General features: G+C 39.4%; 1 protein-coding gene across 1 annotated transcript in view; it reads left to right on the top strand.

Moving 5' to 3' along the window:
• plxnb1b (plexin b1b) overlaps positions 1 to 26,816 on the top strand; it is a 125,240-nt gene that overhangs the window by 95,122 nt on the left and 3,302 nt on the right. Inside the window, 28 exon segments of the mRNA XM_059330267.1 lie at positions 663 to 771; positions 2,055 to 3,011; positions 3,630 to 3,764; positions 4,757 to 4,879; positions 5,178 to 5,271; positions 5,364 to 5,530; positions 5,758 to 5,909; positions 7,423 to 7,528; positions 7,752 to 7,888; positions 9,593 to 9,769; positions 10,312 to 10,519; positions 11,938 to 12,180; positions 12,611 to 12,790; positions 13,285 to 13,433; positions 14,795 to 14,895; positions 15,243 to 15,460; positions 16,254 to 16,432; positions 16,512 to 16,578; positions 18,966 to 19,112; positions 19,246 to 19,411; positions 21,832 to 21,935; positions 22,021 to 22,105; positions 23,151 to 23,317; positions 23,865 to 24,025; positions 24,189 to 24,336; positions 25,110 to 25,174; positions 26,345 to 26,420; positions 26,502 to 26,576. Coding sequence (XP_059186250.1) covers positions 663 to 771; positions 2,055 to 3,011; positions 3,630 to 3,764; positions 4,757 to 4,879; positions 5,178 to 5,271; positions 5,364 to 5,530; positions 5,758 to 5,909; positions 7,423 to 7,528; positions 7,752 to 7,888; positions 9,593 to 9,769; positions 10,312 to 10,519; positions 11,938 to 12,180; positions 12,611 to 12,790; positions 13,285 to 13,433; positions 14,795 to 14,895; positions 15,243 to 15,460; positions 16,254 to 16,432; positions 16,512 to 16,578; positions 18,966 to 19,112; positions 19,246 to 19,411; positions 21,832 to 21,935; positions 22,021 to 22,105; positions 23,151 to 23,317; positions 23,865 to 24,025; positions 24,189 to 24,336; positions 25,110 to 25,174; positions 26,345 to 26,420; positions 26,502 to 26,576 — 4,696 coding nt within the window.

Here is a 26,816-nt window from a genome sequence, read left to right as displayed (position 1 = left end):
CATAAAGTGACATTTAAATAAAAAAATATCTTAAATAAAAATAGCCTATGAAATAAAATAGGCCAATCTTTTTCTGTAATAAATATATTTATATGAGAAAAGACTAACGAACATTATAAAAGAACTAAATATGACAAACCCTAGTAAGAATTTGAACTCTATCGGTATATGCGATATGATCTAATTCCATATCCCACTTAAAAATATATCGATTTATCTTTTAAATTGATATATCGCCCAGCCCTAGCCTGTAGTATGATTGCATGACATTCAGCCTAAATATGTCGGGATATGACCTCTTGTCCATATCGCCCAGCCCTACTTTTTAGTGTCCTTCCCAACCTCCTCATCCTCTATCTCTCTGTCCTCTCCACCACCATGATAGGAAACTGAGGTTCAATTCAATTAGATCATTGACCTTTCTTACCACTTGGGCCAGATCGGCAGCAATTGGATTACTCTGTGTGTTACAAGCAGTTGTATCTCTCTTTGTCTTCTCCCTTCTCCTGCTTGGAGATAAAAAGCCTCGACCTCTCCACTTTTCTTTCCATGGCTTCATTGTTTTCTTCCCCTTTTACTTGTTTTGACACCATGTAGCATCCTTCCGCTGAAGCTTTCATTTAACATCTCAAATGTGTTCGTCCTGGTATTTCTGTGTGCAGTTGCCGTGGTTGTGTCTTGAGCCGATGGGGCTGCAACTGGTGTGTTCACCAACACTTGTGTACCCACAAGCCCACCTGTGAGGAGGGGGTGATCATCTACAACCAACATGTAAGTTCCTAAAAGAGAACATGTGTAACTATACAGCACTCAGTGAGAAGTGAAACAGTGGTGCACCGTCTTGTGTAAAGCATTGAAGGAGACTTGTGCTGTAAGTGTTGTATTGTCACACACAGGCCCAGGGGTAATAAGTAGAGTTTCCTGATTCATATTGCTTTCACCTGTAGATCAGAGCAGTGATCTCCACAGCATGCAAAGAGTAAAATATAATTATATCTATAATACGCATTTCTCCTTCATAAATAAATACATAAATAAACAGCTGCACAGCACAAACACTCATTTAAATTCCAGAATAAATCAGGTGCCAAATAAAACATGCTTGAATTACTGGTAACCGTCAGGTACTTGAATGTGTCGGTCGGAATTTTGTGTGTATTTTTGATTCATAAGAAGTTGGTAAGTAAATAAACCTTTCAGAGATTTCCTATTATTACATACATTAATCAGTGCCTATTCATGTTTGTTGCAGGGTTGTCACAATACTTGAATTTCAAACTTGATACCAACACCCAGGAAAATACACCATTTTCAATACCACAGAGAATTTTTTTATATATAAACATTAGAGCAATACAAACAATTACATCAATGACAACATAGTGCAAAAAAAAACAGGAACATAACTGTATGGTATGATATATATAAATAAATATTAAAAGTTAGTGGAAAAAAAATAAAGACAACAATAATTGTATGTTGTCTGACTCTGAGGTAGTGTAAAAAAAGCAGCTAATGTTGCTAACAATAATGTGTGCTGCCATCCAGGTTAACGTTTATGATAACTGTCAAATACTTCTATGTTGTTGAAACAAGAATCTTCCTGAACTTCCTCATTAAGACCAAAGTGTCTTTCTTTCAGTTGTTTAGCAGTTTGTTGTGTTACTTGACTTTGTTTCCACCACTTTGTAGCATTCCTTGCTACGAGGCTTAATCGACATCTTTCACCTGCGTCTGGACGTCTGCCTCATGTTCCATGTGGAATTTATACTTTTTTCATTTTCTACCAAAAGTGGTCGGAAAAGCTCTCTGATCTATTAATTAGTATCTGGATATTGATACATTTTTGACAATCCTAGTTTGTTGTGCCTCATACGCTAATACAATCCTGTGCATGTGTCATAAGCAACAATAACACATGAACAGCAGGTTATGTGTTTAACATCACATTTCAGTTCAGTTATTAGTTATTTCCATTTTCCTTTTGTCCATTAGTTTTTTTTATTTCTGTCTCATCCTCTCCTCATGTCTTCCCCTCCTCCACCCTCCTCCAGTTTAAACTCCCCACCTCAGCTCCTCCCACAACCAAACCTATTAAAGTCATCACTACTACAACGGCTGCCCTGACAACCACCACAACAGCTCCCACAACAACGACAACAACAACAGCAACAACAACCACAACTGTTGCTACAACTACAACAACCGCTGCCCCTGCCACTATAGCAACCACTCAGGAGCCTGCAACCACTACTCCACCCGCAACCACCACCAGCCTTGAACCAACCACCCCACCCACCACCCTGCCCCCTCCGGCTGCCAGCACCCTCCCACTCACCACACCAGCACCCACTCCACCTCTTCCCCCTGAGGTCGCTACTGAGAAGGAAGAAGAGAGAGAAGCTGGAGAGCTTTATGTTGTCACCCAAAGTGAGGCTGAAGGTGCTGGGGTTACACCCACCGTCTCCATGGTAACCACAGAGTTAGTCCCTGTCACCATGGCTGATGGTCTGAGTGGAGATCTGGAGCCTGTGGTGCCTTTGATCATCCCTCCCCATGAACCGGACTCCTCCCCCCAGGAGCTGGTCACAGAGTCGCCCCCCAGTGACGCCCAGGAAGCAGAGGGGGCTTTGGGCCCGGCAGAGGCCCCCACCTCGGCCTCGTCTGGCTTCCCCCTGCCCACGCCCTTCTCTCTAGGCGATCCTGACGACTCTGAGCCCTCCATCTACCTGGACCTGAGCCAGACTCCCACCACACTGCCCACACAGGAGTCCCAGACAGTGGCAGTAGGCCCAGGCACTGACCCTGAGGTGCTCCTGTGGCCAGAAGAAGAGGAAGACGTCCACGCTGAGAGCGCCGTCCAGTCAGAAAACGACACTGCCACATTTTCTGCTGCCACTGTGTTGTCAGGTGACGGTGAGGTAGACCGCACCCCCCCATCTTACCCCCACATGGTGGACACTGACTCAGAGCTGGACTACCAGTATGATCCAGCTGACGCCTTCCTCCCGGTGAGTTCAGCCGTCACCTCCTCTTCCTCCTCCACCTACTTCTTTTTCTTTTTCTTCTTCTACTCAAAGCTTCAGCAGCCTCCCTGCTCCTGACTCTGTACTCAAACCAACTGCCCTGTCTGCCTTGTGTCCCTGCTCTTCCTCTCCTGTCTGACGCCTGTGTTGTTTTGCATTTTTATATATAAAACTGACACCAAGAAAAACAGCTGCTCCAGTGCAGCTGTTTTTTGAATCTGTCATTTTCGTTTTTTCTTCTTGTTTCCATGTACAGCTCTGGATTACTTTTAAATCTCTCTCCCAAAGTTTTCTTCGCTTTGTCTGTTTGCAGTGAATGAAAGCGAGATTATGGTTACCTTCACACAATGTTTCATTTCTGGGTCATATTCTTGTCTGTAGGTGAAGCTGAACAAATATATAATCATGATTTTTCTGACCAATATTGTGATTTACGTTATGTTATAATTATCTGTAAGATATGCTCGTGCCAAGCATAACCACAACCTTTCTTGTTTCTGCATAAATAGAATCAGATTAATTTCTACACTTCCTTGAGATTGGGGTGTGATTTGCAAGTAGCAGCAAAAAAACTCTACTTTATGTGTGTGTGTTGGGCAACAGGGGGACGAGGGCTCCTACGTCAGCTGGGGTTCCTCAGCTTGTCCCTGTGTAGAGAAGGTCCAGGGTTCATCACTGCTTCCTGTCAGAGTGGAGAGGAAGATCACCTTACTGGCCCGCAACCTGCACCTTTACCAGGTACACCACATGCACACACACACACACACACTATGAGGGGCATTTTATGCCAGCGAACTATACTAAAACGCCTTAACCGCGTAGCCTTTGCCTGCATAAAGATGATAGTCGTGCGTACAGGCACGCGTATTGCTAGTTCACCAAATAATAAAGGGGTGATGGGTGACAAGTGTCATGCCATGTGCGAATGTAGCAGACGCCTGTGCGCACGCTAGCTCAATGTACAAATAATTATTTACTTTATGATGATGAATTTTGAGTTTAACAGCTGCTTCGCTTCACCATTCAAGCAGTCCATGTCAAGGTTATTATAATTAACGAAAACTAACAAAATAATGAAAACTAGAATTGAAAAAACATTTTCATTAACTGAAATTAAGAAAATAAAAAAGAGAGTTTTTAAAAACTGATAATTAACTGAAACTGTATTGTAAACTAAAATTATAGTGAAAATGTCCTTAGTTTTCGTCTTTGTCAACTTTTTTCATACGTAAACCTTTTTGGTTGATATGAAATCTATTTCATCTGTCTGGTTTTATGACTTAATAAACTTATTGGGGCTGAGATGGATCAGACAAAGGAAATAAAGGCAACATTTATTGTGACCTTATTGAATCTTGCACCCAACAAATACCCCATTGCAAAAAAACTAAAACTAATAAAAACTAAACCAAAACTAAGCATTTTCCAAAAAATAAAAACGTTTTAAAACTAGCAAACTCACTCTAAAATCAAATTAAAACTCACTGAATTTGAAAACAAAAAATCACAACGAAATTTAAACAAAAACTAATGAAAAATCCAAAACTATTATAACCTTGGTCTATGTATTACCAAGAGAGACCGATGAGACAGCGTTTTAGTATAGTTTGCCCCCCCATCACACACACACACACACACACACACACACACACATATATATACACATCAATGATGGCTCTATGTGCCTGGCTGGTGATCCTTTTACCAAACACAAGTCTTTGTTTGTTCAGGAAGTGGATCTGGACTATGAGTGTGTGTTGGTCATTGAGGGGCAGACGGTGGTGGTGGACGCATACGTGGAGACCGATGACATGAATCCATCAAACTTTGACATCACCTGTCAACTACACCAGGTCTGTCAATGTGCAGTCACCCTTGACAACACTTATCTCTATGTACAGCACAGGGCACTGTACAGGACTGTAATTAAGGATGATGCTTTTTTGAGACGGGAGTAAAGTTGCATTATTTGATTGTGATTCTGGAGAAAGGCAGTTGTTTACTGAGTCTCGTTTCCAGTCCATCACAGACCAGGGAACGAGACTCCAAAAAACATGCAGCACCTTTAAACTGCGTCTTCTTTGATGTCTGATGTAACAGCGTAACAAATGGTTGTTGGGTGTGTTAAAACTGAATCCATTGTTTTTCCAGTACACATATTCTGCGCCAGTGGATGAATACAATGCCATGGTGTATGTGAAGAGGAGGGACACCTTTCATGTGGATAGCTCTCCTGATCTATATGGTGAGCTCAGGTTCTGCTGTATTGCTCTGTTCCTCTTACAGTCTTTTATCAACACACCTAAACATTGACTGATGCTCTTGTCCTGTCCTCAGTGACTCTGTACAACTGCTCTGTGGGCCGCTCTGACTGCAGCCGCTGCCACACAGCTGACCATAAGTATGGTTGTGTGTGGTGTGGTGGTGCTCAGGCCAGCTGCTTGTATTCAGACTCCTGTAGTGAACCTGTACAGCAGACATGCCCTGCCCCCGTCATCCACTCTGTGAGTACTCACTTCTTCACTCTTCACTCTTTATTTTGGTTGTGTGGGAAACATCATTTGAGGTGCTTAACGTCACGATGGATCTTCTTTCTTAAGATCAGGCTTCTTTTTTTCATGATTAGTTTGAAAACTGAAATAAAATGGTACCTACAGATTACCATTAATAGAAAGAGATGTTCCACACATCCAGCAAAATGTTATTAAATATTGCTTCTGACTTCTCTTAGATTGAGCCACTTTCCGGCATGTTGGAAGGTGGCACCACGGTGACCATCTCAGGCTCCAACCTGGGCCAGAAGGCTGAAGACATCCTCCACTCAGTGTCAGTAGCCGGAATCTCCTGCACCGTCATCCCCAGCCTCTACGAGGTCTCCTCCAGGTACACACAGACTACTGCGCATGTGTGTGTGGGGAGGTGTGTGTGTGGAGGGGTGTGTGTGTGTGTGTGTGTAGGTTATAAGGGGCTTTTTTTTTTTTTTGCCAGCAAACTAAAATGCCTTAACTGCTTCGCCTGCGCTTGCATAAAGACTGATAAATAGGCGTGCGTACAGGCACGCGTATTGCTAGTACACCAGATAATGAAGGGATGATGCTTAACAATTAAAGCGGTCCATGTAGTACCAAGAGAGACAGTTTCGGCTATTTCAGTCTACATGTGCACACGTTAAGGCATCTGAAGCGTTGGCTTTAGGACAATAACACACACACACACGCCTGTAACGCTGTACGCCTGTAACAGTATATCAGGACTGGACCGTTGCTCAGGAACAAACTGAGGAAGAGGCTGTGCGCACTTAAGCATCACAAGATCATCAGGACCTGACAGTTATTCATTTTCTATGTTCAAATCAAATCTAAACAGTTCAGCTGTTACACAAAGTCTCAGGTTCATACGGGATTGTTTATAAGAAAGCAGAACTTATAGATGAACTCCAAGCCCCAACAGAGCTGTCAGGATAGTTTTATTTTTAAGTGGCTGAAATTATTTTAATTATCCCTTTCACCCTTGCTATCATGTGTAGACTGAAATAGCCTAAACTGTCTCATCGGTCTCTCTTGGTAATACATGGACTGCTTGAATTGTGAAGCGAAGCAGCTGTTAAACTCAAAATTTGTCATTATAAAGTAAATGATTATTTGTACTTTGAGACGAGCGTGCGTCAGGCGTCCTCTCCGTTCGCTCGTGGCACGGATGACCCCTCGCTATTTGATTTCACACACACTTTCACAAACACTACACAGCATGTGTCTGTACGCTCATGTAGAATTGTACTTAACACGCTGGTCTTCATGTCACGTATTTGAGGTGTAGTTAACCCATCACGTAGGCGTATGCGCAACAACGCGTGTGCAGCGTCTTTTTTTGTCATCGCAGAGGTGATGTACACACGTTTTAGTATAGATTGACATAAAATGCCCCTCATTGTGGGTGTGTGTGTGTGTAGGAGTGTGTGTGTGGGTGGGTGTAGTGTGTGTGTATTTTCATGTTTTTTAGGGAATTTGTCAAGTCAAAGTCAACTTTATTGTCAGAGACATGGAGAAACACAGAGATTGAAACAACATTTCTCACAGTCCCACGGTGTATAAGAATAAGATGAATAAGGATTAGAGCATAAAATGCAAATGCAAGTATACAGTAAAAAAAAGGGGAAAAAAACAATAAAATGTGCAATATTTACTGTCATAGTACACAAAGAGGTATGTGGTTCCTGGTTTGTAACATTGATGGAATCCTTTGTGAATCGAGCAGATTTCTCACAAGTAGAGCCGAAACAACATACTCAAAAGCATCTGGCTCCTTCACTTACTAGCTAAATGAAACATTGCCAGGGAGAATGTATCACTCTGCTTTTTTAAGAACAACTATCCTAAGAATGATGTCTGTCTTCCAGGATTGTGTGCAGGACCAGAGCCAGCGGAGGAGAGAAGGTGGGCCATGTGTCTGTAAAAGTGAGCGGAGGACAGTTTGGTGTGTCCAGCCAGACATTCAGCTACCAGGTAAATTAGATTTGATTCCAGTAGATTAGATAAGGTGTTGTTGACCCTTTGTCGTGTTGTTGCAGACACAAATAGCTCAATCACAGCCAAACAGAGACATACAGTATAATAAATGAGAAATCTGACGGTTCTTTTCATTTTTAATTCACTATGGATTTTAATTTTAGTTTATTTTGGCTGATGCAGTTCTAACTGCTGTCTTCTGTCCTCTTGTCCCTCGCAGGACCCTTTTGTGATGGGGGTGTCTCCGGAAAGGGGGCCAAAGGCTGGAGGAACGTCCCTGACCATCATTGGCAAAAACCTGCTGACGGGACGTCCCTCTGACCTCACTATCACAGTGGGAGGGGTGCCCTGTAACATGTAAGACTCACACACACACAACAGGTTAACAGTATTTATTGGTTGAATTGTCTGTTGCTGATTAGAAGTTAGCTTTAATATAGAAGCTATTATTAATTTATTTCCCATCGAACATTCCCTCTGTCAGTCTGACCTTTGACCTCCTTGTGTCAAAGAGCGGAAGAGAATAGACCATTTCACTCTGGGTTGAAGTTTGAAGTTGAAGTTGAAGTTTTTATTTTGCACAATAATAAGACAAAAGACAAGGATAAAGAGATAACAACAAAAGGAAGGTGCAATGTAGCGGCAAGAAATCCAAAAGGGCTTCTACAGGCCACTACCTATATTAAAATCCACAAGTTAAATTAAAAACAAGTAATTATGAAATGGAAAAAAAATTAAATTAAATTTAACATAAAAATGGAGCAAAATTATGATAATATTAAAAGTAAAATAAAACAAATGTGTTGACATGTGTATGTGTGTGTGCATGCGTGTCTGTGTATGAGTGTGTGTGCTACTTAGTGACCTGAGCAATCACACAAGATTCAAGCTCTCCTTTATTGTCATTGTATTAAAATGCATACAACTAAATTTACGTGTGCTTTTCATATATAAGGTGCTTTAAAAAAGACATTCAGACATTACACATATGTGATAAGTAGTCTAAAAAGATAATAAATAGTTAAAAGATAAAGTGATGATGGATGCAAATGAGGTGTTATTGTTAGGGTTGTCACAATACTAAAATATTCAACTCGATACCGATACTCAGGAAAATATTCGATACTCGATACCATTTTCGATACCACAAGGATAAAAACAAAGACCCTGAAATTTAACAGAAATATTTTTATTAACAAGAAAAATGCAACATGTAAAAATTAACAGAACCACAGGTTAAATATTTATAATAAAAAACAGTTGTGCAAAAATAAATAAATACAATAACAATTAGAACAATATTTTGAGGTTGTATGCTGTGCACAATATTCGGCAAGCTTGATAAAAAATAACAATAACTTAACTTAAGTGTTCATTCCTTGGCTAGGTATCGATACTTTTGAAAATGAGCATCGTTTCCGGATACAACGTTTTAGTATCAATACTTTTTTGAGTATCGATACTTTTGACAACCCTAATTATTCTATGTCTATGTAGGGTTGCTGTGGGAAAGAGACTATAATAAATATTATAATAATAATGACTCAATTAACCTCGATTTGCAATATAAAAATGAAACATTTTGCAAAAAGTCTTGTAATATCCTCTAATAACACTTCAGGGTTGACATTTTCAATTTCCAGGAGTGCCCTATAAAGGGTTAAGAGAGGAAAGCTGTATTGACTATTAAATTGATCATTCCAGAGTATTGTTCCTCTGTATTTTAAGGAAAATTGACCAAGGGTAGTAGATAGTGAGGAGTAATCTTATTAATTGTCTAGTAGGCTATTGTACTGATGTTATTGTGAGTTGACATGGAAATCTTCACTGAAAGCTTTAGGAAGGGAATTTGGAATATAGATATACTTAAAGATAAAAATGCATATTTGGTATATATTGATCTGAAAAATGACAATTCATTATCTTGAGTTTCTGGAAAAGGGGAGCAGAAGGATCTGGTCGTTTTGAAAATGTAACATTTCTAACAAATCTTTTCTGAATGAGATAAATCCTCTGGGTTCAATCAAGTGTCACATCATTTCTTATTGTGCTTCTCCTCAGTGTGTCAGAGGTGCAGGGTTCCAGTGTTCAGTGTGTGACAGGCAGCAGTAATAAGACAGGTGATCACCGGGTCACGCTGCACTATGGCAGCAGCCAGCGCCACCTCCACACTTCAGCCTACCGCTACACCCAAAACCCCAACATCACCCATGCCACACCAGCTAAGAGCTTCCTGCAGTGAGTCTAAAAAATCTAAGCTTCACCTATCAACTTCACCTCATGTGCCCTCATGACCGAGTTGTGAGTTGGCAAAGTGTTTGTTTGTTTGTTTGTTTTTATTTAGATCCCCATTAGCTTTTGCAAAGCAGCAGCTATTCTTCCTGGGGTCTATCATCATATTTCAGTGTGACAAATACAATGTAGGAATACACAGAATGATAACAGACATGATATACATTATATGAATACATAACATGAAACAAAAAGAACACACAGACAATACGTAATTACATTTCACATAAAACATGGTTGACATCACAATACAAAATAAAAAACAAAACAACACAAAAAAGACAGCTGCATCAATTAAAGTTGATATTTAGATAATGACTTCTAAGTTGTTTTTTAAAGCTATATTTAATTGAGTAATATGATAAGGGAGTGAGTTCCACTGTTGCATTGCTTTATATATATCTGTACGTTGAATCATAGTCTTGGATCTTGGTAAAGTGAAGCAACCTCCGACTGTATGAAATGTAAGAGTTTTTCTGTGTGTTTAGTGGAGGTCGGCTGATCTACGTGTCGGGCCACAACCTGGACGTGGTGCAGGAGCCCCGGATGGTGGTGACCATCTCTCCCTTGGAGTCAATCAGCCAGAACAAAAGGAGAAAGCGAAGGAGAAAGAGGAGAAGTGAAGAGCAAGGGGAGAAGATTTTGGTGAGGCCAGCGAAGATCTGCCCTCCAGAATCACTCTGCTCTGTCAAACAGGTCTGTGTGTGTGAGATGAAGGACCGTCTCATAAGGAACAGCAGACCTGTCCCAAGCTCTCAGAGTAGGGCAGTCTTGTAACGGGAGTCTTTAGAGAGTTGGTCCAAAGTGTGCATTTTGACACCAGCATGCATCCTCATCAAAGTCAAACCATAAGAAACACACATTCTCTTAGATATTTACCCTAATTAGGAACTGATTCAGCACAGGCTGGAAAAGTATGGAGCAGACAATAAGCTGCATGCAGGCAGGGTTCACAATTATACAATAATAGTCAAAGAGAAGGAAAAGAAAATGCACATATTCTCTATTCAGGAAATTAGAGCAATAACCACACCCATAGAAATGTAAATATAAAGCTGTGTTTCCTTTAGGGGGAAGAGTGGCCACTGGGAAATTCTCAGGCCACGCCCTCTCAAATGTCCGCTTACTCTGCATGTCTCCATTACAAAAAGGCCCCCAGAGGGATTTATGAGACTCCAGAGGTGACGTATGGTTTTTGAGTGTCGCGACAGAGTAAACACGTGCGACGCAACTGTGACCGCCATCGCTAACTGTGCACAACGTCAGCAGCTGATCATAAACAAAGCAGCATGGCTAATTATGCACAGAGTCTCCGCTGATCATAAACATAGTGATGGTGAATTAACCGGCATCACTAACTGTGCACAGAGTGTCCGGTGCTTGTTGTAAACAAACAGAGATCGCTAAGTGAACACCTCCTGCAGCAGCAGCACCTACACACTGTACTGCTACAGAGCTAACTGTTAGCCTATTAGCAATTTGCAGACTGGACGCTAAGGGGTTAACATCCCCTCCGGCTCTGCAGCTGGGAGAGACTGCTGCAGGAGGACTGTGCCACTTCCACTGTTCTTACTGTTCTTAAGGAGCCGCCGGCCCCCGCAGCTTGTTAAGAAGAGCCAAAAAGTTGCTAATTATAGCAACAAAGTCGCCAAGTTGCCAACACTTCTTCGCTTGCTTTTACAAATGGCGTGTGTTGTTGTGGCGTCGAGTACAACGTCACATCCTGCTTAGCGACCTATCCAATCCATAACCAGGCTTTTTTCAGGGGAGAAAAAAGACCCTCCTCTTCGACAGGGACAAAAAAAGTCCCGACAAAAGACCGCTCCAGACTGCTCGTATTGAAAATTAGGGACGTTTCGGCGAGTAAGACCCGCCTCATTCCGGGTATTGCCCGGTAGTGGAAGCAGCCCATAAGTAACCATAATAAAAGACAGTGTGAAACCCATATTAGAAAAGCTCATTCAATAACGGAAATACCACAAGCCTAATGAGTACGCTGGAACATAAATTGGAAGGAGTGGGCTACAATTTAGTAATCATGATAAAAGGACCCGTCTGTATAATTTCCTCTTCAACTAAATGTCTTTTCTGCCTCTCCCTCCCTGTCTCATCAGTTTATGGAGCGATGTGAGGTGAACTCCTCCTCTCTGATCCTGTGCCGTTCTCCTATGCTGGACTCATCCATCTGGGGGTCAAAGGTAACTGCAGAGTTTCTGCTGGACAACCTACGCTTTGACTTCAGCAGCCTGAACGCTAACGGCTTCAGCTACGAACCCAACCCCGTCCTCCGCTCCCTGAACCAGCAGGACCCTCTGAAGGCCTACCGCTACAACCCCGGCAGCTTCATCCAGCTGGAGGTGAGAGGACAGTGATGGAAAGGCAGTTGTAGAGGGAGCTCTTATACTAAGTGAAGCAATGATGACATTGTCAGTTTGTTTAACCCATTTAGGCCTAAAACGCCTGGAAAAAACTGGAATTTTCTGGAAATTCAACAGAAGATTTTTCAGCCTCTGTAGCAGATAGAAATGAAATTCAGCTTAGCTTATACTCGTGGCTTTCATGAGAAGTTCAGTTTATTTGTCCAAACCTTCAATAAAGTTTTTTTTTAAATCAACAAGCTCAGTAAATGTTGCATTTGACTGAAAAAAAAATCCTATGCATAATGCTAATACATGCCCATTAGCAAGATGCAAACATGATATGACTTTTTTTTTCACTTTTTTGTATGGCCTGAAATTGTCCAAAGAGCTGGAAGTGAATACTAAATGTGTGTGCCTGTGTTGTCAGGGGGAAAACCTGGACCTGGCCATCACTAAGGACGAGGTGGTAGTGTTAGTAGGGGAGGGTGTGTGTGCTGTTAAGACCCTGACCAGAAACCATCTGTACTGCGAGCCGCCACCTCAGCAGCCTGCACCAGGACCCAACGGCAAGAAACGAGAAGGGTCTGATAATCTGCCTGAGTTCACAGTGAGTCTGTGTTGAGAAATCATCACGTCTTTCCAGCAGGAGGGTGGGACTGTATGAGATCCTGACCTTTATTCATTCATTCATTCATTCATTTAATTTATTGGATCTCCATTAGCACCAGCACATTAGCATAGCTATTCTTCCTGGAATCCAAACATTAAATCAAATTATCCATTCTCCGAGATCATCAACAAAACAAAAACAACAACAACAGTCAATACAGTCACAACACATATACAATCATAAACGCTGACAAACATGTATCACAAGACATGAAGCAACACTCGTACAGTAAAATTAAGAGTCCATACACAACATACTAACATTACATACAAACAGATACCAAAAAATAAATAAAAGATAAATAAAGGAAAAGATAAAGCGGTCTCACAGGACAGGAAGATTGTTTATACGAACACCCTTGTGCACCCGTACAGTTTAGCTAATGAGGACTCCGCTCTGTGTGTCTGTGTGTGTCTGTGTGTGTGTTTTAGGTCCAAATGGGCAACCTGAACTTCTCACTGGGTAAGGTTCAGTACGACAACCTTAGCCTGTCCACTTTCCCCTTGGAGGCTCAGATTGGAGTTGGGGTTGGAGCGTCCATACTTGCCCTCATTGTCCTCATCATCGTGCTCATTTACAGGTCAGTGGGTGATTGTATGTTTTTTTTATGTATAATTTGAGGGTAGAAAAAATTATCAAGTTATAGGTCAGTTAAAGGCGCCCTGTGGACTCTAGTAGAGCTTAGGATCACAACCAATTTCAGCTTTGTAATAAATACTTTTATCATATTGTTACTTTCTTAGTAACAACTGAATTTTTTTTTTATGCTCCTTTCAGACATGGAGCTCATGAGGTCATTTTTATGGCAGTTTAATCAGTAGGTTCTACCTGGTCACGACAACAACAGCTGCATAATTTATAACAAGTCTCAAAGCTGTCATTCTTTTGAATCTGTCTTCTGTAGACCAGTGTGATGTATTCATCATTTAATTGTCATCTTTAATGGTCAAAAGATATAACACCGCACTGCAAAAAAGGTGTGTCTAAAAACAAGATAACAGATAATTTCACTTGACAAGATTTCTTAAATTAATATTGTTAAATCTAGGAAAAAGCATGTTGAACACTTAAAATAAGAAATTAACTCTTAAAACAAGATAAATGATCTAACACTTCTAAATCTAAAGTTTTTTTTATCTTGGTAAGAAACAAATAATTTGCAGTGCACTCTGCTTGGGCCAGTTCATCGCTGCTTGCAGCTTTAATTTAAGAAATTTTAAGAAATCTTGTCAAGGTAAATTATCTGTCAGATTTAGTGTTTTTATCTAGTTTTTAGACACACCTTTTTTGCAGTGCGTCACTGAAAAGTTGTTCATTTTTTAATGTCAGATCAGATGCTTCCTCTCAAAACTTGTGGCCAGAGGTTTGAACAAGAAAGCCCTGTACAATAACAGCATATCATGAGACCAGCGGTACTTATTCATATACGTTACATATATGTTAACCTTTCATTCATGCCTGTGGCCTGGATACCCAGTCAAAAGCCCTCGCTCTAGCAGTCACACCTTCAAATAATTTCAGTTTTATTTCTATTACCCAGAGCCACAAATCACAGATTTGCCTTGAAGGGCTTTACAATCTGTCTTCATGTGTCACTGAAGCTTTAAAAAAGCAACATTATCAGATACTGCTGGGTCATGTTGCCATTTTGTTCATGTCAAGTCATGCAGTTTTTGAAAAGTGCCCCAGTGAGAGCTGTAGGATCAGGACACTCACCTTTGGCTGTTACCAAATCAGCCAGTGTTTCCAATGTGACCCAGCGGGACTCTGTGATTAACCCGGATCCTCTCTGGTGGGGGTTTGTTGGGTCAAATTACTTGAGTCAACCTTTTCACAATCTCACTGGATTTCCACTAATCCAGTGTGAAACTGGTATGACTTGTCCTCTCTTTTTTTATCCCTGCTGAGCCTCTGTTCCTGCCTTTGTTTTCTGTCTGTCAGGAGGAAGAGTAAGCAGGCTCTGAGAGACTACAAGAAGGTCCAGATCCAGCTGGAGAACCTAGAAACCAGTGTGAGAGATCGCTGCAAGAAAGAATTCACAGGTAAAAAAAAAAATGTCAAAGGACAGAGCAGGAAGGAGATGAACGAGGTTTGGAGAACGGGAACGTTTATTTAAGCTCGTGGAGGCCAACAGATCCAGTTTGTTTTTACTCTGGCCTTATGAGATGTTCCATTACATCACTCCTTCTGGATGAAATGTTCCTCACATCCCACATGGCTGATGCAGAGGAAGTTAATTTTAGCCTGCCAACTCCGTCCAGTGTCAATATTTACCAGCTCCTTCTGACAAACACAGTCCCCAGCACACACTTTGAAGATGATATATGATAGAAAGAGCTTGGAGAGACACCTCCTGATCTTTCTCTCCTCCTCCTCCACCCTGACTCAGACCTGATGACGGAGATGATGGACATGTCCAGCGACCTGGTGGGCTCTGGCATCCCCTTCCTTGACTACCGGATGTATGCTGAGCGCATTTTCTTCCCGGGCCACCGGGAGTCTCCGCTGAGGCGAGACCTGGACGTCCAGGAGTGTCGGAGGCAGACGGTTGAGCAGGGCCTGGTGCAGCTGTCCAACCTGCTCAACAGCAAACTCTTCCTCACCAAGGTAGTCATTGCCCTGTTGCACCTGTTTGGTCTAGCTTTTAACTGATTATTTTACTATTTATTTATTTATTCTCCTATTTATCTATCTCTTTACCTATTTAGTTGTTCATCACATTATTTATATTTTCTTTCCTGTTGTATTTTAGTTTTTATCCTGTCCTGTTGTCTTTTAGTCTTTTAGTTTTTATCCTGTCCTGTTGTCTTTTAGTCTTTAACTCCAGTGTTCCCTCATGGGGGTCTCCACACTGGGGGGTGTGCTCGGTCTGCCCGTGGGGATGTGGTCTTGGAGATTCCCTGGGCCCGGGGGACTAGGCGGCTCTGCACCATGTGTGGAGTCCGCCCCGGTCTCCCTGGGTCCTGGTGGTCTCTGTGACGGCGTCCTCTATGGCTGTGGGCTCTGCCACCTCTCAGTGTGGATGCTCCCACAGGTTGCTTTTTCCTCATCCGGATCCTCGGTGCCTTGCCATGTCTCTACACTGTCAATCAATATGTGCTGTGTGTGAGTCTGAGTGTGTGATTGTGTGTGTGCGTGTCTACGTGCGTGTGTGTGCATGTTTGTGTATGTGTACATACAGATGTGTATGTGGGGAAGGGAGGGGTGGGTTTTGTCATTTTTATTGTCTGTTTAATTCTTATTTTTTGTTAAGCACTTTGTGTTACATTTATATGTATGAAAAGCGCGATATAAATAAAGTTTGATTTGATTTGAAGTTTGATTGCCATCAGTATGGTGAGCAGAGTGATGCCCGCATATTGAGCAGAGGGATAATTTGCCACTTTTCTCTTTCTCTCAGTTCATTCACACTCTGGAGAGCCAGCGGACATTCTCTCCCAGAGACCGGGCCTACGTGGCCTCCCTGCTAACAGTGTCGCTGCACGGCAAACTGGAGTATTTCACCGACATCCTCAAAACTCTCCTCAACGACCTGGTGGAGCAGTATGTGGCCAAGAACCCCAAACTGATGCTGCGACGGTAAGGAGGAGGAGGTTCAGAGGTTCAAGGTGTTTGAAAGATGATTGGCAGTGATTCAAACTCTGTTTTTTCTTTACAGAACAGAGACTGTGGTGGAGAAGCTGCTGACCAACTGGATGTCCATCTGCCTCTATGCTTTCCTCAGGGTCAGTCAGCTTATTAGACAACTACACAATCCAATTTCATTTCAGTCAAAACTGTTCCGACAAGCAAAACTGACATTGCACTGCAAAAAAGTTGTGTCTAAAACCAAGATAAAAACACTAAATCTGAGGGAAATGATCTTGCTGCATGGACAGATAATTTCACAAGATTTTTTTAATTAAGATTATTAAATCTAGAAATAAGCATGTTGAACACCTAAAAAAAGAAATTAATCAATTAAAACAAGACAAATTGAAGCTGCAAGCAGCAATGAACTGGCCCGAGCAGAGTGCACTGCAAAGTATTTGTTTCTTACCAAGATAAAAAAAAAAACTTTAGATGTAGAAGTGTTAGATAATTTATCTTGTTTTAAGAGTTAATTTCTTATTTTAATTGTTCAAAATGCTTATTTCTAGATTTGGAGTGGAATTTATCTTGTCATCTAACTTTTGCCAAGAAAGTGATTGTTTCCCAATATGTGGAACTGTTCCTTTAACAACAGCAGCTGGACTAGTCCAGTGAGGACCTTCTGTGAGATCTTGTCAAAGCTCTCTGGTACATCAGTCCTAATAATATCTGATAAAACATGTTAGTATATTGAACTCTGCAGCATCTCAGAGTTGATGAAAAATATCTGTGAATGATTTTACCTGTAGGGAAATGACACCATACTCTTTAAATCCATAATCTAACCATATTTCAATGTATATACACTACAGGCCAAAAATTTGGAAGCAACTTAACTTTTCTGTTCACAATGGCTTTCTTAAAAACCAGTATGGATTCCTTGGATTTTTGGATGTGTTTACTGCATGATCAGACTTTACCTTTCATTGAATTAAACCATTTTCCTCAATTTACCTTTAGGTATAGGTAAGAAGGGCTTAGTTTAGTAAAAAAACAAAACCAGAAAAAAACAGCTTCATTATTCGCTTTAGCTCTTTGGTTTTTGAGAGTTTTGGATACAAAAATCCCAATAAATCTCAACTGTGTTCATATTTATGACAAACTGCCACAGAAATGGCTCAAACTGAAGCAGCTGAGTAAAGAAATGAGTACAGATTTATACATTAAGGAAAGAAGGATACACAAAGTCTAAGCAATAAAAACCCAAAGACCTGATAACTATAGTCAAAATATGTTTGAATAAGTGACTCTTTATATAATACGGTAATCACGTTAATTTTGTTGCAAAGTACAGCAATGAAACTAGGATCTACAAATTTGATCTTGCTTCCAAACTTTTTGCCTTTAGTGTACTTTTCATATGCTTCTTATACTAGTAGTTACTTTTATATAAGCCCAGTTCCTTTTCAATCGTTTTGTAAAAATGTCATGAAAGGCTGGTTGTGAAGACGATGAGTGATTCCATCAGTTCACATGGCTTTGTGTAACTGTTTATACAAATAAAAAAGCATAGTATAGTTCATACAAGGTGAATTGCATTTATATTTTAGTTCTTGGAAAGTCATAAGGCCACTATACTTTACAATATACGAAAAGTAATGTATCCCTTGAGTCATTTTTTTCTGTGTAACTCTTAAATAGCAGATGAATGTACATTCTAGGGGTCAAAGTACTGACATCAGTGAAGTTTCCAGGGAAAATCCCTTTAGAAATGTTCCCATGCAGATGTAATGGTGTGATAAAAAAGCCTGTGTCCACATGTTTTACATAGACAGTCGAAGGGTTTCTGGTGAGAAAATAAAGTCCAGCTTTCCCTAGTATACACTGATTTTGAAGAAAGTAAACTGTGTGTGTCAAGGTTAGAATAGTTTGGGATTTTTCATTAGTTTTAGTTTCAATTTCGTTGTGATTTTTTGTTTTCAAATTCAGTTAGTTTCAATTAGATTTTAGAGTGAGTTTGCTGGTTTTAATTAGTTTTTAGAGTGAGTTTTCTAGTTTTAATTAGTTTTTATTTTTTGAAAATGCTTAGTTTTAGTTTAGTTTTTTTTAGTTTAAGTGCTAGTGTTAGTTTTTTTTGTAATGGGGTTATTTGTTGGGTGCCAGATTCAATAAGGTCACAATAAATGTTGCCTTTATTTCCTTTGTCTGATCCATTTCAGCCCCAATAAGTTTATTAAGTCATAAAACCAGATAGATGAAATAGATTTCATATCAACCAAAAAGGTTTACATATGAAAAAAGTTGACAAAGATGAAAACGAAGGACATTTTCACTATAATTTTAGTGAGTTTTAGTTAGTTTTGTAACCACACAATGCAGTTTCAGTTAGTTATCGTTTTTCTTTTTAAAAACTCTAGTTCGTGTTTTTATTTCAGTTCACGAAAATGTTTTTTCAATTCTAGTTTTTGTTATTTCGTTAGTTTTCGTTTACTATAATAACCTTGGTGTGTGTGTGTGTGTGTGTGTGTGTGTGTGTGTGCAGGACTCAGCAGGGGAGTCTCTCTACATGCTGTTCAGGGCCATAAAGCACCAGGTAGATAAAGGACCAGTGGACGCTGTGACCGGCAAGGCCAAGTACACGCTCAATGACAACCGGCTGCTGCGAGAGGACGTGGAGTACAAGACCCTGGTGAGGAGAAGCACCACTTGAAACCTAATGATCATTTGCATCTAATTAAAGAATCCCAGACATTCACCATGACCTCAGGAAGCTGTGTTTTGTTTTTTCATTCTCTAACCCCTGTTTCTTTCTTCTTCTGCAGACTCTGAATGTGCTGGTCCAGGGCGGAGGAGTGAACGAGAGCCAGCCGGTGCCCTCCAAAGTGCTTGACTGTGACACCATTACACAGGTGAAAGAGAAGCTGCTGGATCAGGTGTACAAGGGGACCTCCTTCTCCCACCGGCCCCACGCAGACACCTTGGACCTTGGTGAGAATCCATATACACCTTAAAATACTCTGGAATGATCAATTTAATAGTTCAATACAGTTTTCCTCTCTTAATATATGCAAGAGCAATTTAGTGGCTGCTCTGATTGCTCAGCTCACTAAGTAGTAGGGTTGTCACGATACTAAAATTTTCACCTCGATACCGATACTCAGGAAAATATTCAATACTCGATACCATTTTCGATACCACAAGGATAAAAACAAAGACCCCAAAATTTAACAGAAATATTTTTATTAACAAGAAAAATGCAACATGTAAAAATTAATATTCATAATAAAAAACAGTTGTGCAAAAAGAAACTGCAACTATGATAAGAAGCTTCAGGTGTGAGGTAGTGCAAAATATAAATCAATACAATAAGCAATAACAATTAGAACAATATTTTGAGCTTGTATGGTGTGCACAATATTAGGCAAGCTTGATGAAAAAAAATTAACAATAACTTAACTTAAGTGTTCCTTCCTTGGCTATGCTTTACACACATAACAATATCGATACTATCGGTACTTTTGAAAATGAGTATCGTATCCGGATACAACGTTTTAGTATCGATACTTTTTTGAGTATCGATACTTTTGACAACCCTACTAAGTAGTACACACACTCATACACAGGCACGCATGCACACACACACATTTTCTACACTTTTGTTTCATTTTACTTTTAATAATATAATTTTGCGTCATTTTTATGGGTCATTATTTTTTCTATTTGATAGTTACTTGTTTTAATTGAACTTGTGAATTGTAATATAGGTAGAGGCCCTGTATCAGCCCTTTTGGGTTTCTTGCCGCTACCTTGCACCTTCGTTTTTTGTTATCTCTTTATCCTTGTCTTTTGTCTTATTTGTGTAAAATAAAAAACTTCAAACTTCAAACACCACATCACACAGCTGACACCTCACCCTCAACGATTTTCTGTTCCACTTGTTGAGCTTTGGTGCCCCCTACTGTAAGACACAAATAAATACAAAAAAGGCCCAATAAAAGAGATATATTGCGCTCATTTTCAGGTTCAGACTTGTATTTTTGGATTCTACTACTACATGTTCAAAAAAGCTATTTATTCTATTCACCCTCTATATAAAACACTATTTAATCCCCCTCCTGAAAAAGTCCTGTCTACTCTGATTAGTCAGTGTTCCTGTGTCTTTCAAATCTGCGGCCTCTGTATCTTTGCACCTTCGCTTTTGTTCTTTACAAAAAGCTACATTTCAGCTCAGACAATCATAGCTACAGGACGAGACATGCAGCCAGCAGAAAGTTCTACCAATAATAAAGACAAACTTCAGTAAAACTGCAATGTACAGAGCCATGACTGCTTGGAACCTACTTCCCAAACATTTTGAACAAACCATTAGCACAAAATACTTTAAATTATAATCGAAAAAACACATGCATATACTTATTATGAAATTTTTATTAATAAATTAACTCCATTAAAGATATAGAATAATATGGTTCAGTAAAGAATACTAACTACTACGTAATAAACACAGCTATATAGTATTAAATGATATATAACATCTAGCTTTAAGTAATGGATATTAAATGTAAAGATGAAATAACATCTCCTAAATGGATATATATGGAAATGACTACTATTAATTTACTATTAAAAATATAGAATAATATGTTAGTAAGGTATATTAACTACAACGTAATAAATATAGCTATAGTGTATTAAACTATGCAGGAAATCTATCTTTAAGTAATGGATATTAAACATAAAGATGTAGAATGAAATTATAAAATGGAGCGATGTAGAATGTATAAAAGATCCTGATTTTGAAGTTTTACTATCTTTTCTATTCTTGCTTTTATTTTTGTCAAGAGTGACACAAGCCTGTCAGAAACATGACATGACAAGTATCATGAGCATTAATGTTACTTCAAAGTGTCATTAATGTTCATGACACATCCCATGTCATGTTTATGACACGCTCATGTCACTCTTATGTAGACGCCTTCAAAATAAAGTGTTACCATATCTTGCTTAATGTTCAAAAAATTGCCTAAGTCACATTTTATTTTGACTTAGGCATAATAAATCATACACTTATCATAGGTCATTATCTTAAAGGGGTAAAATCACATGATCTGATTAACTGAGGATGGAGGTGATTTCACCATAGGTGGCCGGCGTCATGAGGAGATGATTTAGGCAAAAAAACAACAACAATTTTGACAAAAAATGACTTAGGTGATTATTTTAACAGTGTGACGATGTGCTGTCTATATTTCAGAACCATAATTAAACAAGACATCAGCTGAAATAAATACTGGAAAGTGGATATAATAAAAATACAGGATATTAACGCTGTTTTGCTATGGCATCATTAATAATGACAACACACACACAGACACACTGTGCTGACTGTCTGCTGGTTGTCTGTTCAGAGTGGAGGTCTGGTGTCGCCGGTCATCTCATCCTGTCAGATGAAGACTTGACGTCTGTGGTTCAGGGCAACTGGAAACGCCTCAACACACTGCAGCACTACAAGGTCAGAGTTCAGGCCTCACACACTATCAGTAAAGTCAAATGAGAATAATAATAATACTAATTATATATTTTGTGTTGTGAATCAGGTCCCAGACGGTGCAACTGTAGCGCTGGTCCCACGCCACACCAAACACATTCACCATGACAACCATGACTACGTGGCAGGAGAGAGTGAGTTAACATGAAAACTGCTTCTTAACGGACCAACTTCTTTACACTTGAGATTTAAAATCAAGAAGAAATTAAGACCCACACACAAACGTGTCTTTATAGACAGTGGAAATCACAGGGTAACACTTTAGATTAGGGAACACATATTCAACATTAATTAGTTGCTTATTAGCATGCAAATCAGTAACATATTGGCTCTTAATTAGTCATTATTAAGTAGTTATTAATGCCTTATTCTGCACAGCCTTATTATACAACCAGTAAGACATTAACTAAGAGTTTTCCCTCAATAACCTCAGAATTATTGCTAATTAGTAGCAAGTAAGGAAGTTGTTGTATATGAGTTACGAGTTACATTATATGAGGATTGGTAGATTGTAATGTCACTTTGCCCAATGTTAGTCTACCAGTAGGCCACTTTGTAGAGTAATGATTGACATTACAATCTACCAATCCTCATCCAATCATCCAAAAGGAGCCACCAGTCACGTCAAAGGTCTGGAGAAGGGGGCTATTAGGCGTTTCCATGGTTTCGTTTACCGCTATGTAGAGACTTATAAAGTCCATACAAAGTAAAGCATATTAAGATCATAACTCATTATACAACAACTACCTTACTTACTACTAATAAGCAATAATTCTGAGGTTATTGAGGGAAAACTCTTAGTTAATGTCTTACTGGTTGTATAATAAGGCCGTGATGAATAAGGCATTAATAACTACTTAATAATGACTAATTAAGAGCCAATATGTTACTTATTTGCATGCTAATAAGCAACTAATTCATGTTGAATATGTGTTCCCTAATCTAAAGTGTTGAAATCTTGTCAAGGTAAATTATCTGTCCATGCAGCAAGGTCGTTTCCCTCAGATTTAGTGTTTTTATCCTGTTTTTAGACACACCTTTTTTGCAGTGTGTATAATAGGCTGTTCAGTAACAAAACAGTTTACTTGTGAGATCACTGTCGATCATCTCTAATGCAAAGTTGAAGTTCTTATTCATTAATTATACTAATTCAAGCTTTGGAAACATTGACCTGTGTAGAAACTCCAATGCTGGAAGATGCAGATGAAGGCGGTGTGAGGCTGTGGCATCTGGTGAAAGCCAGCGAGGAGCCTGAGCTGCCCAAACACCGCAGAGGCAGTCTGAGGGAGAGAGAGAGGGCTAAGGCCATCCCTGAGATCTACCTGACCCGCCTGCTCTCCATGAAGGTACACACACACACACACACACACACACACACACACACACACACACACATACAGGTTCCCATACTGCCCTACAAAGTCTAACTGCAGTAACTACACAAAGGGTGAAACTGAGAAAAACTGCTTTAAAGTTTTTTCACGTCTTTTAACTGGCCAGCCAAACGGGTTATAGGTAGATAAGTAATATGACACTTATTTCTACATGTATTGATGATGTAATTTTTATGCTAAAGAATCATGATGATTTATTTGACTTTTGACCCCAAAAATGTAGTTACTGCACCCTGGTTTTGCTGTAAAAGGTTCTAATAATAAAGCAAAACCAGACTGCAGTAACTACAATGTTGTTGTCTTCTTTCAACTTTTATATTTTGTTTTCAGTGAATAAACATTTCCAAATTAACGAAAATGTTTTTTCAATTTTAGTTTTCGTTATTTTGTTAGTCTTGGCTAAATATAATAACCTTGATGTGCAGTTGAAGACACACCTCTGTACTGAATGGTTTTGACTCTCTTCCTCTTCCTCCTCCTCTTCCTCCATGTTCTGCAGGGGACATTGCAGAAGTTTGTAGACGATCTGTTCACAGTGATCCTCAGCACCAGTCGTCCTGTCCCGCTGGCTGTCAAATACTTCTTTGACCTACTTGACGACCAGGCAGGACAACACGGCATCTCTGACCCAGAGACAATCCACATCTGGAAGACCAACAGGTAGAGCACAGACTCACACATGAAGAGATGGGAGTGACACTTTCCCAGAATGTGAAGGCTCTGTTCAACCATAGGGCCAAACGCTGCTTTGCCAACCACTTCAGACATTGATGTGCCACAACGAGTTATTTGTTGTAATTGTAATATTCCTCTGTTCCTCCAGTTTGCCTCTGCGTTTCTGGATCAATATTGTGAAGAACCCTCAGTTTATCTTTGACGTCCAGGCGTCGGACCACGTGGACGCCGTGCTCTCTGTCATCGCCCAGACCTTCATGGACTCCTGTACCATTGCGGAGCACAAACTTGGACGGGTGAGGATGTTCAAATAGAAGCTTCACACACATTAGAGAAGATTCATTAAAAACACTTTCCATTTTGTAAGTGTTGTGTTATTTGATATAGTTGTGGCAATATTAATAATAATCAATAACACATTTATCCCAACTCAGGATTTTTTCTGTAACCTAATCCATTTATACATTAGGGTCGTTTTCACTGGTTTGAACAAACAGTATCAAATATAACCTAGCTTAGGTACCTTTCTTTCACCCTTTTCTCTCCCTCCACGTCGGACTGTCCTACTGTCTCTACTGTCTCTACTGTCTCTACTCTCTTCGTCTTTCGCGCCCCGCAGCAAGACAGGCAGGTGGTGACTCCGGTGTTGGTTTTTCAAAATAATGGTATTTGCAGCGTAGCGTCACATTTCATGAAAAACACCATGTTTTGTGCCAAAATCACATTTCATACAATAATTTACATTAATATAAACTAGGGCCGGGACTCGATTAAAAAAATAATCTAATTGATTAGAGGCTTTGTAATTAATAAATCGAAATGAATCGCATTTTAGCCGCATATAAATATTTGACCTGAGAACAGTGAGAAGTAATTTTTTTCACATGGATTTTTACTATACCATTGACAGTCGCTTTGGATAAAAGCGTCTGCTAAATGACTAAATTTAAATGTTTAAAATTAGGAAAGGTTAAAGCAGTAAATTAAATTTCAGTTACGTTGAGTGGTGATTTACAACAAAGTTGACATTCAGGTCCTCATTTTCTCTTCTGTTCTCTCTGTTTTTTAGGACTCGCCCATCAACAAGCTGCTGTATGCCAGAGACATCCCCCGCTACAAACAGATGGTTGAAAGGTGGGTTCAGATTAAACAAGAGCTGCTTAAAACTTGCTCTCAAACAGCTGCTTGCATAATATGGGTTACATTTCGCAATAGATATGATTTTTGCATTTAGAATGTTCTTCTCTAAAATTCATTGCTTTGTAATATAAAGATAAATGGTTTGCTTGAAATAAGCTATCGCTAAATGAAAGTAAAACCAAATTTGTGTTGTTTGGTGGTAAAAGGACTAACATTATTTAAAAATGAATTTAAATAATGTTGAAATTGAAAGAGTATATGAAACAAAGTTTTTGGGAGTAATAATAGATGATAAAATTTGTTGGAAGCCTCACCTAAAATATATAAAACTGAAATTATCCAAGTCTATTTCTATTCTTTACAAAACAAGAGATCTACTGAATAAGAACTGCCTTCATTTGCTCTACTTTTCACTTGTGTTGCCTTATATGACATACTGTGTTGAAATTTGGGGAAATGCATATAAAACAAACCTAGATCCAATAAATAAACTGCAGAAAAAAGCTATTAGGATAATAAATGAAGTTGGACACTGTGATTCTACAAATCAGCTTTTTATAAGATCACACACATTACAATTTTTGGACATTGTATATTCAAAAACAGTAGAAATTATGTTTGAAGTGGTAAACATATCAATTCCTGTTTGTATTAAAAAAATGTTTAAATGAAGGCAGGGGATTTATAACTTAAAGGGGTTGCTAATATTTGAAACTCACAAAGTGAGTGATATGAAATAAAGACATGTAATTCAATGTTAGTTTTCAAGAAGACTAAAGTCTAAAATTATCAAAGGTTACAATGACATTTGATTGAATTTGATTTTTCAGTTTAAGCTATCATGTGTTTTGTAACGATGTGAATTATTCAGTTAATGTAAGATGGTACAGAAGAGGCAAAAATAAGCCTTTAATGGGGCTTCAGCCTATTCCTTTTTCGGTTGCTGTCTGATGGATTATTTTGTAAAAACATGATTTAAAAAAAAAAAAAATTAACCGAAATAAAGCATTCATTAAAAAAAAAATCAAAAAATGAAATGGTTGCATAGACATGATGTTGGTAAAAGGTTATTTTTTATATTTATACACATTCTCTCTTTTTATTTAGAATGAAATAAGCCGCTTTCATCAGCATTTTAAGCGTATTTTAATCCTATTATTGCAGGTACTATGCTGACATCAGGCAGACCATCTCAGCCAGCGACCAGGAGATGAACTCTGCTCTGGCTGAACTGTCCCGGGTGAGTGCAGCCTCAGCATAGAGCCCATAGTGCAGACACGTCCAGCATACAGCCTTCTAACCTGAATGATTTGTGTTTCAGAACTATTCTGGAGAGCTCAACTACCTGGTCGCACTGCACGAGCTTTACAAGTACATCAATAAATACTACGACCAGGTATGTTTATCACGCACTCTGACTCAACAGTATGTCGTGGAATAATACAAAGATGTGATCATGTGCATAATGGATTCAAATCAGGGTTTCCTCCAGGATGTTTTTTATACCGTGGGGGAGGTCTGCCCGAGTGGAAGAGGGGGGGTGACGACAACATGAATTTTCAAAAGTGAAATTATGACTATTTCAAACAGTTTTACAGTTAATAGTTAATCTACAGCAAAATAAATCTCTTTCTAC

This window comes from Centropristis striata, chromosome 3 (genome assembly GCF_030273125.1).
Source record: "Centropristis striata isolate RG_2023a ecotype Rhode Island chromosome 3, C.striata_1.0, whole genome shotgun sequence".
In the NCBI taxonomy this organism is placed as follows: Eukaryota; Metazoa; Chordata; class Actinopteri; order Perciformes; family Serranidae; genus Centropristis; species Centropristis striata.
The sequence above is the reverse complement of the archived record's forward strand: the minus strand, read 5'-3'. Positions and strand labels throughout refer to the sequence as shown.